The sequence below is a fragment of the Lepus europaeus genome, chromosome 20 (assembly GCF_033115175.1).
Source record: "Lepus europaeus isolate LE1 chromosome 20, mLepTim1.pri, whole genome shotgun sequence".
Lineage (NCBI taxonomy): Eukaryota > Metazoa > Chordata > Mammalia > Lagomorpha > Leporidae > Lepus > Lepus europaeus.
The window spans coordinates 24,814,977-24,834,192 of NC_084846.1; the positions used below are offsets into that span (position 1 = coordinate 24,814,977).

At 44.1% G+C, this 19,216-nt stretch overlaps 1 protein-coding gene across 2 annotated transcripts in view; it reads left to right on the forward strand.

The window, feature by feature from the left end:
* ABCB5 (ATP binding cassette subfamily B member 5) overlaps positions 1-19,216 on the forward strand; it is a 115,347-nt gene that overhangs the window by 39,661 nt on the left and 56,470 nt on the right. For both annotated transcript variants that reach the window (XM_062178620.1, XM_062178621.1), the window contains exons 14-15: positions 10,999-11,160; positions 16,770-16,910. In XM_062178620.1, the coding sequence (XP_062034604.1) occupies positions 10,999-11,160; positions 16,770-16,910 (303 nt within the window). The remainder of the gene's footprint in view (positions 1-10,998; positions 11,161-16,769; positions 16,911-19,216) is intronic.

Below are 19,216 nucleotides of genomic sequence, written 5' to 3' on the forward strand. Positions count from 1 at the left end.
TCCTTGTGATGCTCAGCTCTGCCCAGTTTTCTTCTTTCGGGCCACAAATGGAGAAGCTCCAAGCTTGAGCCACCCCGTCCAGCGCCCCAGGCACTTCAACCCTCACACCAACCTCCTGTACATGCTTCCCGGTCCCAAGACCGCTAGGGTCCTGCACCAGATTACACTGCATCTGGAAGGCAGGTTGAACAACCATTGAGTGGCTTTCTCCAAGGTCAAACTCTCTTTTAAATCACGGCCTTCAGACCCCTCCGAAGGCATCGGTAGCGCAGGGTACTTTGTGTTTGCTTGGAAATGCATGAAGTAGCTTGGTCTCTAAGAAAACTACAGGCTTCTCATTTTAAATACTGATGTTATGGGACCAGCAATGGGTCCTGGCAGCCAGAATGTCCGCTGCTTATTTAAAAATCTATTACTTACTCAAACATCAGATGGTGTAAGGTTCTCTCCTTGTTTTCCCCCCATGCTGAGAGTGGCATATGGTGCTTGCACGGTATGAAAATATGCGTCGATTTGGAAACTTTGCCAACTTCATTCATCTTGGTAGAGAAGAAACATGAGCAGAGTTAATGTTTTATTCATTTTTTAGTAGTTGGTAACTAGAACAGGGATCTTTATTTAGAATTCACTTTATTTAGAATTTTTGTTGGTTTTTTTTTAAGATTTATTTATTTGAAAGGCAGAGTTAGAGAGAGAGTGAGAGAGAGAGAGAGCATTTCCATCTGCTGGTTCAGTCCCCAAATGGCCGCAATGACCAGGGCTAAGCCAGGCCAAAGTCAGGATCCAAGAGCTGCTTCTGGGTCTCCTGAATAGGTGCAGGGGCCCAAGTACTTGAGTCATCTTCTGCTGCTGTCCCAGACTCATTAGTAGGGAGCTGGATCAGAAGCAGAGCAATCAGGACACAAACCCACACCATATGGGATGTGTCACAGGCGACAGTGTTACCCACTACACCTCAACACTGGCCCCAGTATTTTTGATAATGGTGACATGTAATTACTTAAGGCTTGAAGACACTAAAATTACCCTTAACAAACTTAAGTTAGATAGCTTTTATGTAATGTGTTGTAATGGGCTCTCAGGTGGTTTAGAGGTTAAATGTGCCTATTGTCTTTTCATCCAGCATGTTAATGACTTGGGGCAATCAAAATTAGTCCCAATTTTTAAAGTAAACAATCGCTTGTTGACGTGAAAAACTCCCGAAGATTTCTGTTTCCTACTGGTTAAAGTGAAATTTCTGTTATAAGTAAGAAGAAAAGAACGCAGCAAAGAGTTTGTGAGCTGAGTCCAGGGACATCAACTAGGCGTTACCAGTGAACAGAGGTGAAGGTGGCATAGCTGAAAGTACTGGCATGTGTCACGTCACAACAGGGATGTGTTCTGAGAAGCGTGTCACAAAGCAAACACCATAGCATGCACTCACACAAACCTACGGGGTGGAGCCACCTGCACACCTAGGCAGTATGGTATAGCTTCCCGCTCCTACGCTACAATCCTGGACAGCAGGTTACTGTCTCGGGTGGTCTAGCCTATTGTGACACAGTGGTAAGTCTTTGTGTATCTATAAATCTATCTGAACAGCAAAAATACGGCATGTAAACAAAAGAGGGCGCACCTGTTGCAGGGCACTTACCGTGCCGGAAGGTTTCAGGAATGGAAAGTGCTTCGAGTGAATGGGAAGTGTGTGTGAGGGCCCGGGACAAGACTGCATGGGAGTAGAGGCTGTAAACTCTGGACGGTTAGGCTATACTGAAGTTCTCAAAAATATAAGAAAGATTCCTAACTTCTTTACCCAATAAACTTTTTTTTTTGACCTTTTAGTAATAACACTAAGCTTAGAACACAAACACATTGTATAGTTGCACAAAAATATTTTCTTTTGGGGTGGACATCGTGGCAGAGCAGGTTAAGCCACTGCTTGGGATCAGAGTACCTGGGATGGAGTCCGACCTCTGGCTTCCAGTCTAGCTTCCTGCTAACGTGCCAGGGAGGCAGAGGATGTCGGCCCCAGGGCTTGGATTTCTGCCACCCACGTGGGAAACCTGGACCGAGTTCCAGGCTCCTGGCTTCAGAGTGAGCCAGCAGATGGAAAATCTCTCTGTCACCTGTATTTCAAATAAATAAAATATTTCAAATTTTTCTTTTTCTTTCTTTATATCCTTATTCTACAAGCTCTTTTCTGAATTTTTTTTAACTTTTAATCTTTTTTATTCAAAACTAAGACACACACAGTAGGCTAGGCACCCACGGGGTCAGGATCATCGATGTCACTGTCTTCTACCTTTGCAGTGTGTCCACGGGGCGGTTGCAGGGGCTGTCATCTGTGGTGACCGAGGCCTTCACCTGGATGCTCCCTGAAGGACCTTGTGCTAATGAGGATGCTTCCGAGACCTGCCGTGCTCTTCTCTGAACTTCCTGATTTAGGCTTTCTACAAGCTAGTTTCACATCACTAGCTTTTCAGCAGGAGGTCTAGGGAGAGTGGGTAAGGCTGCATGCTGTAGGGTGGGAGCTTCCCCTGGCTCTGGGGTTTGGCTTGCAAGCTGTCCCAGGAGCGGGAGGCACAGCGGTGTGCACCTGCGGCCCGCTCTGGTTCTGTGATAGGACCTAGATTGGAGGTGTTCAAAGTGGGCTGCAAACCTCAGGAGGGATCTTTAGGAAGGTAGGTCCAGCCCCAGCACCTCCATGGGGAACCTCTCCACAGCCATATTCCTGGTCACGAGGAAAGGGGCCCCATCAGAGTCTGTTGCGTGAAGATGCAGAGACACTTTGTGGCAGCCTCGGCAGGCAGGATTTTACAGTCTCTGTCCTCTCTCGCCATGGGGCACCTTGCAGGTCAGTATCTGAGACCCCTTCTGTTATAGTCTTTCTACTTAGAAAAACAAACAGGAAAATTCACGCATGGCATTAAGCGGCAGGCTACTTTATTAAATTAACTGCCCGAGTCAGAGCGAGGCTAATTTTTACATGCACACACATTTCGTTATGTCCGTATCATTTCAATGTCATACTCAGAACTGGGGATTTCAGGAAACCGTTCGAGCTATTAGCAGCCACACTGTGATAGCGGGAGCAGAAAGGGAATCCCTCCAAGGGGGTTCCCGGCTGGAATCGAAGCCAGCCGAGCAAAGGTTGCAAAGGCAGAGACTACTGGAGCCTGCAGGATCAAGCTGACGACTGGCTGCAAGGCTCGGGCTTACATTCTAAGGCACCAGCTCCCTTTACTGGTTCTCTACCTTTGACAGATTAAGGCTCCTTGAGAATCTGGTTGAGAAAGAGAAAAAAAAAATAAACCGCTAAACTCTTGAGGAAAACGTATGGTAATTTTGTACAAAAAGACTGACAGGTACTATTGAAGAGCTCCTGGACCCCAAAGCCATTATTTTAGACATTAGAGAGATAAGCAGCTGGCCTCACAAGGATCCTGCCTTATCGTCCTAGTGCCCAGCTCGGCACACTGAGGCCCAAACAGGTGAAGGAACGGCAGGACAACGGTGAAGCCAGAAGCCAAGCAAACACAGCCAGCCTTTGCCTCATTTGTGTCACCTCCGTGCTGTGCAGTACCCGCTCAAAATAGCACATCTGGGAGGAGATGCAGGGGACGCTGAATCTGATCAAGCTTAAGAACCAGCCCCTTATTAAACCTGCTCCAGAAATACCACTTCGCGGTGTACACCAAAAATCACGTAGAAATAAATTGAAATCATTATTGCTCAGTAGAACATTTCAAAGTCTTAAGAAATGCGGTAAAATATTTTTTCATGATATGGATAAATATCTTGGTGATTTGGGATACATTTAAATTATCTCTCAGCTTTACTCTCTCCCACCAACAAAGAAAACACTTAGCAGATATATTGATTTTCCTAATTCTTACTGAATAAGACATCTCTTATGTATTACTTATTGGTCAGCATTCTGGGTTGGGTAATATATTAAGCCCTCCTGGAAGAAAGATGAGTTAATTATCATAGCATTCTTCTTCCCCAACATCTGCTTCATCATTTTTGTTGTGTTGTACATTTCTTCACAAATACACGAATGATTAGCTTGTTAATAAAGTGAGGAGGAGAAGGTATTAAATGATGATAAATAATTTTATGCTAACTCCAATGGTTAACTTCTTTGTGAACTTACGCAGAAGTGAGAATGAAGATATTTCAAGACACAAAGAGAAAAAATTTCTATAGGACACTATGTGATGTTGCTAAGTAGATTGTACATGGCCTCGGTGAAGAGTTTAGACAGATTGTGAATGTATTTTACTGTCCAAAGGGTCTTAACCTAAGCATATATTTGAGTGGATTCCTGCATGTTGCGAGAAAGGAGGGGAGGAAGAGGTGAGTCACGTATTGCTGATGGCTTCTAAGTGTTGATATTTGGCTTTTTGTCGCTTAATCTAACACAGCACAGAGCTGGTCGAGACAGGAGGGCCAGCCTGACAGTAATCCCACACTGCAGCCGCAGAACCAGGGTTGACACAAAAGAACACTGAGCCAATTGACTTTCAACACCGTAGGGAGGTAGTTAAGAAACCAAAACCCTGGATTCCCTCTTTGAACCAGCCTAGCAACCTCCTTACAGGAGATGGCCGGTGAGAGTCCAACAGCCTACAGGGGAAGAATCACTAAAAGAGCAGGAAGGACCAGACCTCAAATATCCTGACAATTCAAATAAAACAGAAGCCCATTCACCTGGATGTCTCTTAAAATATATATCCAATTCCCATGTGCGCTTTCATTTCATGACGAGATCAAGATGTTCAACCTGATTTGGACATCATACAATGCATACAGGCATCAGAGCAACATGTATGGTTCTTGCACGGCCACTAATTAAAAAAAAAATAGGTGAACAAGGACCCAAGTCCAGCTGAAGCGACCTGCTCAGAGGCAGCGTGTGGGAAGCTGTGCTCTGATCATTTTCCCACACTAAACTTGCACCCAGGACGCTGGAGTCTCTGCGTCTCCTGCTTCTCCAGGGAGTCCATTGCTACTGCTCACGGTCCAGGCAGCGAAACGCAGGCCCCTGCGTGCTCGAGGCTCTGGCTCACGTTGCTTTCTCTTCCTGCTGCTCACCTTCTTTCAGAGCCCAGGGCCATCACTGGTGAGACTACAGGTGCTGGGGAGGGAATTGATTTATGGCAGTGCGTGGAATTGTGAAGTCGTCTGAGAACTGTCAACCAAGTGTCAAGTAGAGACCTACCTTCCTGTTGACCTTTGTTAGGGCAAATACCTAATTGTTTGGCTTTGTGTAATCTGTGAAGCAGAAGAGGAGATACCAGGGCATTCCTTCAGAATTGTACTTTCTGTAAGAAGTGAGAGCAACAAAGGCATTTGAAATCCAACCTGCGTCCCCTGGGAAAACAGTGGAAGATTCCTGCACTGTCTCCCTTATCTTTACAGTAACTCCTCAGCACATAGTGTCTGGGTCCATATGTTGGGAGCCTCTGGTTGCCAAAATCGCTCCAATATTTTACAGCCTGGAATAGCAACTGTTGAGTGTTTTGTTGTTGTTGTTGTTTTGTTTGTTTGTTTTTTGGTTGATTACTATTGCTATGAGAGCAGTCTTAGATCACATTTAGAATCTAGAAGGGATGCTTTTCTTTTTCTAAAAAAATTATTTATTTATTTATTTGAAAGTCAGAGTTACACAGAAGAGAAGGAGAGACAGAGAGAGAGAGAGAGAGAAAGGTCTTCCATCCGCTGGTTCACTCCCCAATCGGTCGCAACAGCCGGAGCTGTGCTGATCTGAGGCAGGAGCCAGGAGCTTCTGCCGGGTATCCCAAGTGGGGTGCAGAGGCCCAAGCACTGGGGCTGTCTTCTGTTGCTTTCCCAGGCCACAGCAGAGAGCTGTATCAGAAGTGGAGCAGCCGGAACTTGAACTGGCACCCATATGGGATGCTGGCACTGCAGGAGGCAGCTTTACCCACTATGCCACAGCACCAGCCCCTAGAAGGGATGTTTTTCTATGCAATTCATAGTACTTTGAGTATGAACAGAAAATGTAGGCCCACTGTAGAGACCTCTGAAGCATGGTCTTTCCTTTCCAAATTATGAGATGGTTCTGTGATCTATTTGATATACTCAGATACATTATATATATACTTTCTGTAATAAATTGTGACATACTTTAACCCAATGCTTGCAGTTTAGACTAGAGTATGGCAGAGTGGAGAGGTAGTCCATTCTGTATGGCTGAATTCACTCACCATAATTGTTTTGAGACCGGCCCATGTTGGAATGCAGTTGGTGAGTTGTATTCCATTGTATGGTTATACCACAGTCTGTGCTAATTGGTACTGAGTTCTTGTTTTGTTTTTTTTTTTTTTTAAGACTATTTATTTGGGAGGCAGAGTTACAGACAGATAGAGGGAGAGAGAGAAAGAGGTCTTCCATCCACTGGTTCACTCCCCAGATGGCCACAATGGCCAGAGCCAGGCCAATCCAAAGCCAAGAGCCAGGAGCCTCTTCCAGGTCTTCCACGTGGGTGCAGGGGCCCAAGCACTTGGGCCATGTTCCACTGCTTTCCCAGGCCAATTGCAGACAGCTGGAATAGAAATGAAGCAGCTGGGACATGAACCAGCACCCATGTAGGAAGCTGATGCCGTAGGCAGAGGCTTAATTTACTAAGCCACAATGCCATCCCTGAGTTATTAGGTTTATTTCCAATTTTTGGATATCTCAGACCAAGCTGCTCTAAACATTCTTATGCAAAATGTTGCTGGATATGTGCTTTTATTTCTTTTAGGTTAATAGCTACTCTTTGGGTGGATCTTATGCTAGGTGTATATTTAACTTTTTAGTTAAGTGCCAAAGTATTTTTTTTTACACTTCTATCAGCAACATATGAGAACTTCAGCTATCCCACAAACGAGTCCACACTTGGTGAATAGCCAGTCATTTTAATTTTAGCCCCCTGAAGAAGCATGTGGTAGTATTTCATTTAATCCATATTATCCTGAGAACTAATGATGTTAAGCATTTTTATGTGCTTACGGTTAAGTGTCTTCTTTGTTAAAGTGTTTGTTCAGATATTTTGTCCACTGCTTACTTGGGTTGTTTGTTCTCTCTTTATTGAGACTTCAGAGTTCTTTCTATAGCAGATGGTGGCCTGCCCTGGTAAATGTTCTATAAACACTTGAAGATAATGTGCATTTTGCTGCTGTGGATTGTAGTGCTCTGTGAACATCTACTACTTCCAGTTAGTTGATATTTTTTTCATGTCTGCTTCATTCTTACTATTCACCACTGAGAGGGCTGAGCATGTGATGGAGTTGTTAAGACATCACTTGAGATGCCCACAGCCCACACTGGAGCACCTGGGTTGGGTCTCAGCTGCACTCACAATTCCAGCTTCCTGCTCATGCACACACCCTGAGAGGCAGCAGTTGCTGGCTCCAGTACTTGGGTCCATGCCACACACGTGGGAGACCCAGACTGAGTTCCCACATCCTCTCTCCAGCCCGGCCCATTCCCAATCGTTGTGGACATTTGAGGAGTGAATCAACAGATGGGAGATCCCTGTATATCTGTCTGTCTATCTCTTTTTCTGTGTCTCTCTCTCTGCCTTTCAAAAGTAAAATAAGTACATAAATAAATAACTTTTAAAAACAATGAGAAATTTTTCAAAATAGGACTGAAATAAAGATTTATTTGAAAAAATATTGAGAAATTGGCCGGCACCACGGCTCAATAGGCTAATCCTCCACCTGAGGCGCTGGCACACCGGGTTCTAGTCCTGGTTGGGGCACCAGATTCTATCCCAGTTGCCCCTCTTCCAATCCAGCTCTCTGCTGTGGCCCGGGAAGGCAGTAGAGGATGGCCCAAGTCCTTGGGCCCTGCACCCGCATGGGAGACCAGGAGAAGCACCTGGCTCCTGGCTTCGGATCAGTGCGATGAGCCGGCTGCGGCAGCCATTGGAGGGTGAACCAATGGAAAAGGAAGACCTTTCTCTCTGTCTCTCTCTCTCACTGTCCACTCTGCCTGTCAAAACATTTTTTAAAATATGTTAAGAAATATATTTAAATCTCCAACAGCTATTAATGATTCATAAAGTTTTCTTTGTAGTTATATCCATTTTGGTGTCATATGTCTTGTAGCTCTGTTAATAGGTGAATAAGCACCTATTCCATTGATAGATGAATAAGCATTTTGGATTGTTACATTTTCTTCATGAATTAACTCCTTCATCATTAATAAATAAACACGTTTACTCTGGTTATATTCTTTGCTCTTTAAAGCACTTATATATCTACTCCATCTTTCTCTTACTTAATATTAGCATGGTATATACTTTTCCATCTTTCGATTCTTGCCCTGTTTGTGTATTTATATTCAAAATATGTTTCTCATAGGTGGCATATACTCAGCTCTTAGACTTGTATTTGATCTGACAATTTCTAACTTTTAATTGCTATTTGAGAGTTCCAAAAACATACAGTGGGGAAAATACAGTCTGTTCAACAAATGGTGCTGAGAAAATTGGACAGTCACATGCAAAAGAATTGAGAATTTTTTTTTTTTAATTTTTGACAGGCAGAGTGGATAGTGAGAGAGAGACAGAGAGAAAGGTCTTCCTTTTGCCGTTGGTTCACCCTCCAATGGCCGCCGCGGTAGCGCGCTGCGGCCGGCGCACCGCGCTGATCCGATGGCAGGAGCCAGGTGCTTCTCCTGGTCTCCCATGGGGTGCAGGGCCCAAGCACTTGGGCCATCCTCCACTGCACTCCCTGGCCACAGCAGAGAGCTGGCCTGGAAGAGGGGCAACCGGGACAGGATCGGTGCCCCGACCGGGACTAGAACCCGGTGTGCCGGCGCCGCAAGGCGGAGGATTAGCCTAGTGAGCCGCGGCGCCGGCCAGAATTGAGAATTTGACCCTCATTTTATACCATGCACAAAAATCAACTTGAAATGGATTAAACATTTAAATGTAAGTCCTGAAACTGTAAAACTCTTAGCAGAAAACAAGGGGAAATTTTCATGACATTGAGTTTAGCAATTATTTCTTGGATACGATACTGAAAGGACAAGCAAAAGAAGAAAAATGAGACAAGCAGAACTACATCAAGTGAGGCTTCTGTACAGCAAAGAGAACTACAGAGTGAAAAGAAATGTACAACATGGAAGAAAGCATTTGGAAACCATATATCTGACAAGGGATTAAAGTTGAAAATATATAAGGAATTCCTACAAATCAATAGCAAAAATAATAAATGATAATAATAATAATACAAGAAAAAACTGGCAAAAATCTTAAGACACTACTCTAAAGAAGACATACAATGAACATCAGCTATATAAAAAGATTCTCAAGGCCAGCACTGTGGAATAGCAAGTTAAGCCACCGCCTGTAGCATCTGCATCCCATGTGGGCACTGGTTCAAGTCCCAGCAGCTCCACTTCCAATCCAGCTCCCTGTTTTTGTGCCTGGGAAAGCAGTGGAAGATGGTCCAAGTGCCCAGGTCCCTGCATCCTGGTCCAGCCTTGGCCATTGCAGCCATTTGGGGAGTGAACCCACAGAATGGAAGACTTCACACATGTGTGCCTCTCCCTCTCTCTAATGCTGCCTTTCAAATAAATAAAATAAATCTTTAAAAAAAAGATTCTCAACATCATTAATCATCAGGAAAATGTAATTCCAAGTCATGATAATATATCTCCTCATATCTGTTAAAATGACTATCATAAAAGATAATAGGGGCTGGCACCATGGCATAGTGGGTAGAGTTGCCACCTCCATTGCCGGCACCCCTTATGGGCACTGGTTCCAGTCCTGGCTGCTCCACTTCCCATCCAGCTCTCTGCTATGGCCTGGAAAAGCAGTGGAAGATGACCCAAGTGCTTGGGCCCCTGCACCTACATGGGAGACCCAGAGGAAGCTCCTGGCTCCTGGCTTCGGATCGGCACAGCTCTGGCCATTGCAGCCAATTGGGGAGTGAACCAGCGGATGGAAGACCTCTCTCTCTCTCTCTGCCTTTCCTTCTCTGTGTAACTCTGACTTTCAAATAAATAAATCTTTTAAAAAAGATAATAAATAATATAGATAAATAAATAAGTATTGACAAGGATGTGGAAAAGGCAGGATCTTTGTACATTAATGACAGGAATGTAAAATGGGGCAGCCTCTGTAGCAACCGATGCATTCACAACACAAAGAACTAATAAATGTTTAACGTAATGTAAATGCTAATTATCTTTCTTTAATCATTGCATATTGTGTGCATGCCATCAAAATACCATGCTTATCTCATAAATATGCATGATTTCTATGCGTACACTTAAAAATTTAAATGTATTTATTTTTAAGATATATCATATTGAACAATACACCAGCCACAGAAGAGTATATAAGTGCATGAACTCATTCATACATGGCACATTTAACATATCAAAACTAATCTATGCTGTTAGGCGTCAGGGTGGTGGTTAGCTTTGGTGTGGGTAAGTGGTAAGAGCAATGGATGGGGAGCAAGTGGAGGGTTTCTGGATTCTGTAATGATCAGTCTCTGGGACTGAGTGCTGTGAGCTGGGGGTTTTCAGTCTATGAAAATGCACTGAGTCGTACCCTATAATGTGTGTGCTTGTTCACATTTTTATGATCCTTGCAAAAAAATTAAAGACATATATGCCTTTGAATCTTTACCCGACTAGTTAAGTAATATCTCCATTTTATAGATGAAGTGATATGTGTAAGTTATTTCTTTACTTTGAGTTACTTTGCATAGCTATTAGGTGCCTCAGAAAAGGTCTGTAGGCTCTTTTCTCATTCCAAGATAGAATGGTTTTATAAAGCCGCCTATTTGGAATCTGATTAACTCTCTGAGTCTCTTTTGGTTATAATCTCTGTTGACTTCCCTAATCTACAAAAGTTTCCAAATTTCTGTATCCAAAAATGAGACTCTTTGATATTTAATATCACAAAAAGAAAGTTTTCTTGAATAGTAGAAAAGTGGGATTTCTTCTACTAATTTTAGATTTATTGCCTGTACTTGTTTTCTGTAGGCAAGCAAAGGTCGGACTACAATCGTGGTAGCTCACCGACTTTCCACTGTCCGAAGTGCAGATCTGATTGTGACCATAAGGGATGGGACGGTGGTGGAAAGTGGAACGCACGCTGACCTCATGGCAAAGCAAGGGCTGTACTACGCACTTGCCATGTCACAGGTAATGTGCGTGTCACTCGGTGTTTTCTCAGTGGATTTCTTTTTAACTTTTCAGAAGTCCCAAATGACAAGCATGAATTTCACAAAGTAGCCAAGATTTGCCTGTAGTTCCTCAGAGGAGAAGTTGAGTGGGTTTAATGTCCTCAGCATTGTGCTATATTAAGTGATGAAGGTTTAAAAAAAAAAAAAAAACTGCTGGGTACATAGACCCTCCCATTTGCTGGCAGAGGACAGATAGGTTTAAGTGGCTTTGTGCAGCAAATCCAGGAAAATCCAACTCTTCACACGGTAAACAATTGTTTAGAATACAAAAAAATATATAACACACAACCCCTAAAGACTTAAAACTTAGCTACAAAGGCAAAATTGTGCAGACAGATGCTACAAGGTGTAGACATAAGAGGCGAGATTGATGGGAGGAAGACACTCTTACTGCCCAAGGAAGGTTTTATGGAAGAGTCCTTGGAAGCCAGAAGGTGGAAGGGGAGGGTGGAGACGGAAGAGAAACCCAGGTCGGAACTTGCTGTGCAACTGAAGCAGAAAGGAGATGAGTCTTCTGTGAGTAAGGATGTGTGCTGGGGGAATCGTGGGAAAGAGTTGGATGGGGAGGGTCAGATCATAGAAGGTGTTAGGCAGGCAGGCAGCAGGGGGGAGGCTGGCTGGCCAGGAAGCACAGTCCTGGCATCCAGTGGACACTCAGTAAGGAAGCACATGTCTGCACACTGTAGAGATCACATCCTCCCAGGCGTACCAGAAAGCCCACCCTGGGTGCTCAGGGCGAGGCAGGATAATTCTGGAAGCACACATTAATTTCTGTTCTCTGGAATCCGCATTTCTGCCTGCGTGTGATCCACTGTTCACATTAATAGGAGTCAGAGGGATGAATCAGCAGCCACGTGGTCTGTCCCAGCCCCGCCTTCCCCTCTTGACCTGGAAAGCAGACTTTTTTCCAGTCTTCTACAGAGAATTCCAGCCCCTTTCCTGCTCATTTCTTCTTGAACATTCTGGTTGTATCATTAATGTCATTGCTTTACAAATTAGGAGACCTAGGAAGTTACGAGTTTCCATCTCCTCATAAAATTTATAACTTCAAATTTCAAACCCAGGATTTCCCCCCAAGCTGGAAGGAAGTATTTCTGAAACCATCCGTGAAATAATGATAATAAAAAGAATTTTCGAAACATAATCTCAGAACTGATTTTAAAACTGCCTGATGCTATTTCATATTAGTCCATATTTCCTAATTCCTTTAAAAATAAAAGTGAGGTGCTGTTTGACATTTCATGGTAGAATTAAGAATTTATGAGATTATTAAGTTCAATATTTTCAACTAATATGAATAGCAATAAGAGAAAATAATAATAGTCAAATTAACCCTATTTGAGATTTTTTTTAAAGACTACAACTTCAGATCCTTCTTTAAGGTACACAGCTTCATTCTTTATTACAATTAAACTAAAAATTCATAATTAAGTCTTAAGTTAGAACATTTCATGATGTAGAATAAATAAAAATAATGTGTGGTATAAATGTATAAAAATTTTAAAACTTTTATTCAAAATTAGCTAGTATTTTTCAATTATCTAAAACTATGTCCATTCAGATGTCACCATACATTTTAATTATTAATACTCAAATGAGCAACTATAATATTCTAAGTATTATATAGTCAGCATAACATAAATGATATATACATAAACCAGTAACTCATTTTTTAAACACTTGGACACACTTGCTACCTGTAGCGTCAAGGTGATTCTACTTTTATAAGAATTCATGAAGGGGTTGGTGCTGTGGCATAGCGGGTTAAACCTCCACCTGTGGGGCCAGCATTCCATATGGGCACCAGTTGGAGTCCCAGCTACTCCTCTTCTGATCCAGCTCTCTGCTATGGCCTGGGAAAGCGGTGGAAGATGGCCCAAGTCCTTGGGCCCCTGCACCCGCGTGGGAGACCCAGGAGAAGCTCCTGACCTCAGATGGTCTCAGCTCTGGCCATGACATCCATTTGGGGAGTGAACCAGTGGATGGAAGAACTCTCTCTCTCTCTCTCTCTCTCTCTCTCTCTCTCTCTCTCTCCTTCTCTGTCCCTCTCTCTGTAACTCTGCCTCTCAAATAAATCTTTGAAAAAGAAAAGAATTCATGAAGACCTCAAGTATTACAAAGTCAATGCTGCGAAGAACCCCTGAGAGGCAGCATAGCCAAGTGGTTAAATGCTGATCTCTTGAGTGGCAAGCTGACTCTGCCACTTAATAACTTCAGCATCACGAGCAAGTTAGTCAAATTCTCAGCGCCTCAGTTTCCTAATCACTAGCATGGAAGAAATAATAGTAACCCATTAATGAATTATTATGAAAATTAAGTGGGGTAATTCACACAAAGTGCTTAGAACTACTGTTGGCATAGTAGATTTTATTATATTATTACTAGCATTAGCATGATTCCATAAGACTTTCCAGAAAAGCTCACACCATAGAGATTAATGTATAACTATTTTTCTGTTCTGTACACAATTATTTACAGACATATTCCTTTAATGAGCTTGTATGTGAAAATGAAATACAAAGAGGTAGAAATATATGCACATCAAAACTTACTGCCATCATTGTTATTTTATCTAGCAGCCTTCCCAAGGGTAGGAATTGTTGTTGACCTAGTAAATCACCTTCCTTAAAAAATTTGTTATGAGAAGAGGTCACAGTTTTATTTTAAACTTGCCACAAAGTAGATAACCCCTGGGAGGAAAAAAAAATAAAGCCAAATAAAAGATCTCTTTCTTGGGAGAAAAATTTATAGGGAAAAAAAGGTGATAGCACAAAGGAATGCCTGATTCCAGGTATCAGGGGAGTAGAAGGCCAGTTAAGGGTCACTGTCACTTTAAGCGACTGTTAAACTGTTGCTAAGCTTGTGGAGAACCTCAGTGAACCTGGAATGTCTTCCATGCAAGTATTGTCTTTGCACAGAAGTCTACACACATCTCTGCATCTCTACACCCCGAGCCTGGTCTGAGCCACTCCTCACTTTCTCTCTCTCTCTCTCTCTCTCTCTCTCTCTCTCTCCCTCTCCCTCTCTCTCTCTCTCTCTCAAATATTTATTTATTTATTTGAAAGACAACGTTACAGAGAGGGAGAGACAGAGAGAGGGATCTTCCACCTGAATGGCAGCAATAATCAGGACTGCGCCAGGCTGAGGCCAGGAGCCTGGAACTCCATCTGAGTCTCCCACATGGGTGTGGGACCCCAAGTACTTGGGTCATCATGTGCTGCATTCCCAGGCACATTAGCGGGGAGCTGGATGGGAAGTGGAGCAGCCAAGACTTGAACCAGTGTCCACATGGGATGCTGGCATTGCAGGTGGCGGCTTAACTGGCTACGCCACAATACCAGCCTCCTTCACTTCTCTCTTATCCTCCCCTCTTGTTTCTCCTTGGAAGTCACAAATTTCCTCCCACCCCATATGGATGAAGACAGACTGTGCAGCTCCTTTACGTCACTCAAACTGGTCTTGTTTCTTGGAGGAATAAGATAAAGAAAAACAAGAGCTAAAGCAAACTGGTTTAGAACTTCATTCTGGTCTATAGTTTCAGGATAATTTGATTTCTAGAATTTCTTAATCTTTTTGAATTTTATTTTTAAGGCATTTATTAATATATTAGATTCTCAGAGTCACAGTGAATGCATGATAATTACTATAAGACAATTCTCATCAATTTCATGTTAATATGGCATTAATACAAAGAGAACAGATCCCGTGTGGTTCACAGATACAATTCCAATGATATAAGATACTTCCTCCCTCTCTTCCTCTCTACTTTCTTTTTCTCTCTTCCTTTCTTTCTGTCTTCTTTACTAATTTTTGAGCTAACATATTTTTAATTCATTATAGTCAAAAGCTTAATACTCCAGGCCGGCGCCGCGGCTCAATAGGCTAATCCTCCACCTGCGGCGCCGGCACCCCGGGTTCTAGTCCCAGTCGGGGCACCAGATTCTGTCCCGGTTGCTCCTCTTCCAGTCCAGCTCTCTGCTGTGGCCCAGGAAGGCAGTGGAGGATGGCCCAAGTGCTTGGGCCCTGCACCCGCATGGGAAACCAGGAGAAGCACCTGGCTCCTGCCTTCAGATCAGCGCAGCGGCCATTGTGGGGTGAACCAATGGCAAAGGAAGACCTTTCTCTCTGTCTCTCTCTCTCACTGTCCACTCTGCCTGTCAAAAAAAAAAAAAGCTTAATACTCCTTTAAATAAAATAATTCAACAAATAAAAAGCAATAAGACCATAGTTCCTTGGAAATATAGGCAAGGGTTATAAATAATAATCAAATGAGAAGATGTTCTTTTCACTCATATACTAAATTTAAAAACAATCACAAATCATTAACACTACAGTAGTATATCATATAATTTCTTATTGTTCAGGAACTGGCCAATCCATTTTGATTTTAAAAAAAATTTGGGGGGCCGGCGCTGTGGCACAGCGGGTTAATGCCCTGGCCTGAAGCGCTGGCATTCCATATGGGCACCAGTTCTAGACCTGGCTGCTCCATTTCCAATCCAGCTCTCTGCTATGGACTGGGAAGGCAGTAGAAGATGGCCCAAGTCCTTGGGCCCATGCACCCTTCTGGGAGACACGGAGGAAGCTCCTGGCCCCTGGCTTCAGATTGGCACAGCTCTGGCCATTGTGGCCAATTGGGGAGTGAACCATGGGATAGAAGACCTCTCTCTGTCTGTCTGTCTGTCTGTCTCTCTCTGCCTCTCCTCTCTCTGTGTATAACTCTGATTTTCAGATAAATATATAAATCTTTATAAAATTTATTTTTATTTTTTATTTATTTGAGAGGAAAAGAGAGGGAGAAATCTGATCTGCTGTTTCACTTCCCAAATGCTAGCCATGGCTATGGCTGAGCTGAGGCAAAACCTTGGAGTCAGAACCCCAGGAGCCAGGAATGTGGGTGGCAGGGATCCAACAACTTGAGCCATGGCCTGGTGCCTCCCAGTACCTGCATTAGCAAGAAACAGGAGTTAGGAATCAGAGGTGGGAATTGAACCCAGGCCCTCAGATAAATAATGGAATGCAGATGTCTTAACCAGGGTCTTAACTGCTAAGCCAAATCCACCACCCACCCCACCTCCCAATACCAGTTTTGCTTTTTGGGCAGTTTGGAATGAGCAGCAGCAGTAATTGCTTCAGGTCCAGGACCAGCCTCATGTATAAGCTCCTTGTTATACATCATCAATGTCACAGCTCTGGAAAAGGCTAGGAAGACGGGATTAGAACGTGAACCCTGAGTCTCAAAAAGCTACTTGTACCAAGCTCTCTCCTTGCTGGTGTTCTAATTGTTTTGGATTAAGGCATTGATTTCTCCAGCTAATTAAATAGGTTTTTAGAAAAGAAAGCACCATAACTACTGCCAGTCAAGTACGCTATCAGTCATTAATATTTTAGTAGAAGTTAGACTTAGTAACTCTCACTCAAAGGGGAAAGCTGTTCAGCAAGAATTGCACAAGAAAATGCGGTTTTCTATAGCAAAGGCAGTGACCGCTTTAAAGGAAGACCTGATAAAATTCCTTTGTGTTTTTAAGGCGTCATCCTAATAGCAACCTTGTGTCCTCCTCATTCCAGGATATTAAAAAAGCTGACGAGCAGCTGGAGTCAAGGCCGTGTTCTTCGGGCAGAAATGCCAGCCCAGCTCCTCTGTGCTCTACACATAGCATCAGGGCAGACATTACCGAGAGCTCTGAGGACTCCACCCCTGATAAACAGGTAATGACGCGGCCATCAGCAAGTTCTGTCCATGTGTCCTCCCGTTTTGATTGGGTCCTCATAAAATTCAGAATGCATTTATGAGAAGACATCACTATAGCATTAAGTTCACAAAACATGTCTTTTCCAAACTCCACTCTGGCATCCCTGTGACCCCCTAAGGCTGCCCAATGAGACTGCATTTATGTCAGAGGTCCTTGTAGGGACAAAAATATCTCATGAGACTGTTGCATTACATTCCTCGGAAGGACCCATGGGCCAAATTAAGGCCTCAGGAAGTGGGGTACAGACGTACAAGCAAGGTTCAAGAAGGACTTTTATTTTTTATTCAAGAGGTAGAGAAACAGAAGCAGACAGACAGAGATGTGTACCACCACAAATGCTTGCAATGACCAGTACCGGGCACAAAGCGGGAGCTGGGAATTCAACGTGAGTCTTCCCAGTAACTCATGTCATCAGCTGCTATCCCCCAGAGCCCGCATTAGCAGGAAGCAGGTGGGCACAGCCAGGTATCCAAGCCAGATACTCCAAGGTAGTATGTGGGCATCGTCGCTGGCTTCACCTCCAGGGGATGCCTGAAACTCCAGGTAGGACCAAACCCCACATGTAGTATGTTCTTTCCTACTCATAAATACCAATGATAAAGCTGAATTTATAAATTAGATGCAACACAAGAATAACAAAAATAGCTAGCAATAAAATAAAACAATTATAACAATATATGAGTACCATGAAAACAAAAGTTATATAGGGTTTCATTGAAGAAAGCAATAAGGAAAGAGTTGTATGCATCACCCCTCCCCCAGCTCCAAGGAATGCAGTGTGGAGAGACCACTCCTGCTTGGGAGAGGGCAAGCAAACCTCAATGCCAGGCCCAGCTTAAGTCAGCGGACTGAGTCTACTTGGTCCCTGCCCCCAGGCCTTTAACCCATGGAGTGAATATTTGGAGCCTCCACAGTCTGGTGGTCTCTGGGCACCCCTTCCCCAACTGCCAGCAGAAAGCAAAACCCCAAACCCTGTAGAGAGGCGGGGAGAGGGAGCTTAGCATCACACGATGGAGCTAAAAGCCAAGCCTACTGCACCAAGACCTAGAACCTGATAAAGCCCAAAGGCCTCTACCATCCAGCTGGTGTCACAGACTGAGTCACTACATCTCCCCAAACATCAGGCACACACTTGAACTCTAGTGGTTGTTCTCAATTTGGTGTGTGTTACTGTCGGCCTCGCGTGGGCCTGGTAGATACTTCCAGGACTTTTTGGGGACCGGGGACTGTGGGACCTAGGTGTGATCAGTTTGGGGCCAATCTGGGTGGTGAGGTCCTCCAATGTTGAGCAGACAGCAGGAGACCAAGGCACTGTGTCCTGAAATGCAGTGCTGGACTGGTAAATCCCAATGCTGGGCAGATCCCAAGTTTCCAGGCCCAGGTGGATGGAGCTCTGGACTTGCCCCAACGTCAGGCAGGGAGACACATCTGTTTTGGTATACAGCACCATCAGCCTCTTGTGGGCCCGGAGTGCACCCCCAAGATTGCACAGGCCCTGATGAGAGTGACACCCAGGGGTGACGACCTAGGGCTTGCCTGAGTGACAGAGGAGCTGCCTCTTTTACGCCTCCTACAACCTCAGGAAGACAGAAAGGAATCACAGGATTGTTTGGGAACTCAGTGCCAGGCTGATAAAACCCCGCGTGGAGCAGATTCTAATGGTCCCTGACACCAGACCCCAGTGCCTGAAGTGTCTGGACCTATTTCAGTGCCCAGGGGAGTCCCACGGTATTGGTTGAGCAATCTTATACCCCCAAATCACCAGTGGATGACAGGTGCAACATCCAGCAGTGAGCTCCCCTCAACAGCAGACAGATGACAGCAACACCTCTGCACAGGAACATACGGCTTAGAAGTCTAGGGCAGCCACAGATGAAGCCAGATTACTAAAGCTAATTCTTTAGTGAGCAGATGACATCATACTCCAGGCATCAAGAACTCCCAAAGAACCACGACATCATCCAAAGAACAAAATAAGGTGCCAGAAGCCAACCATTTAGGAAATGAAGTTTCAAAATGCTCAGATGAAGATTTCAAAAAGGCTACTGTAAAGAAAATCAGTGAGGTTCAGGAGGAGAATACAGAGAAAGGATTCAAGGAGCCGGCGCTGTGGCATAGCGGGTAAAACCACTGCCTGCAGTGCCAGCATCCCATATGGGCACGGGTTCGAGTCCTGGCTGCTCCACTTCTGATCCAGCTCTCTACTATGGCTTGGGAAAGCAGTAGAAGATGGCTCGAGTCCTCCGGCCCCTGCACCCGTGT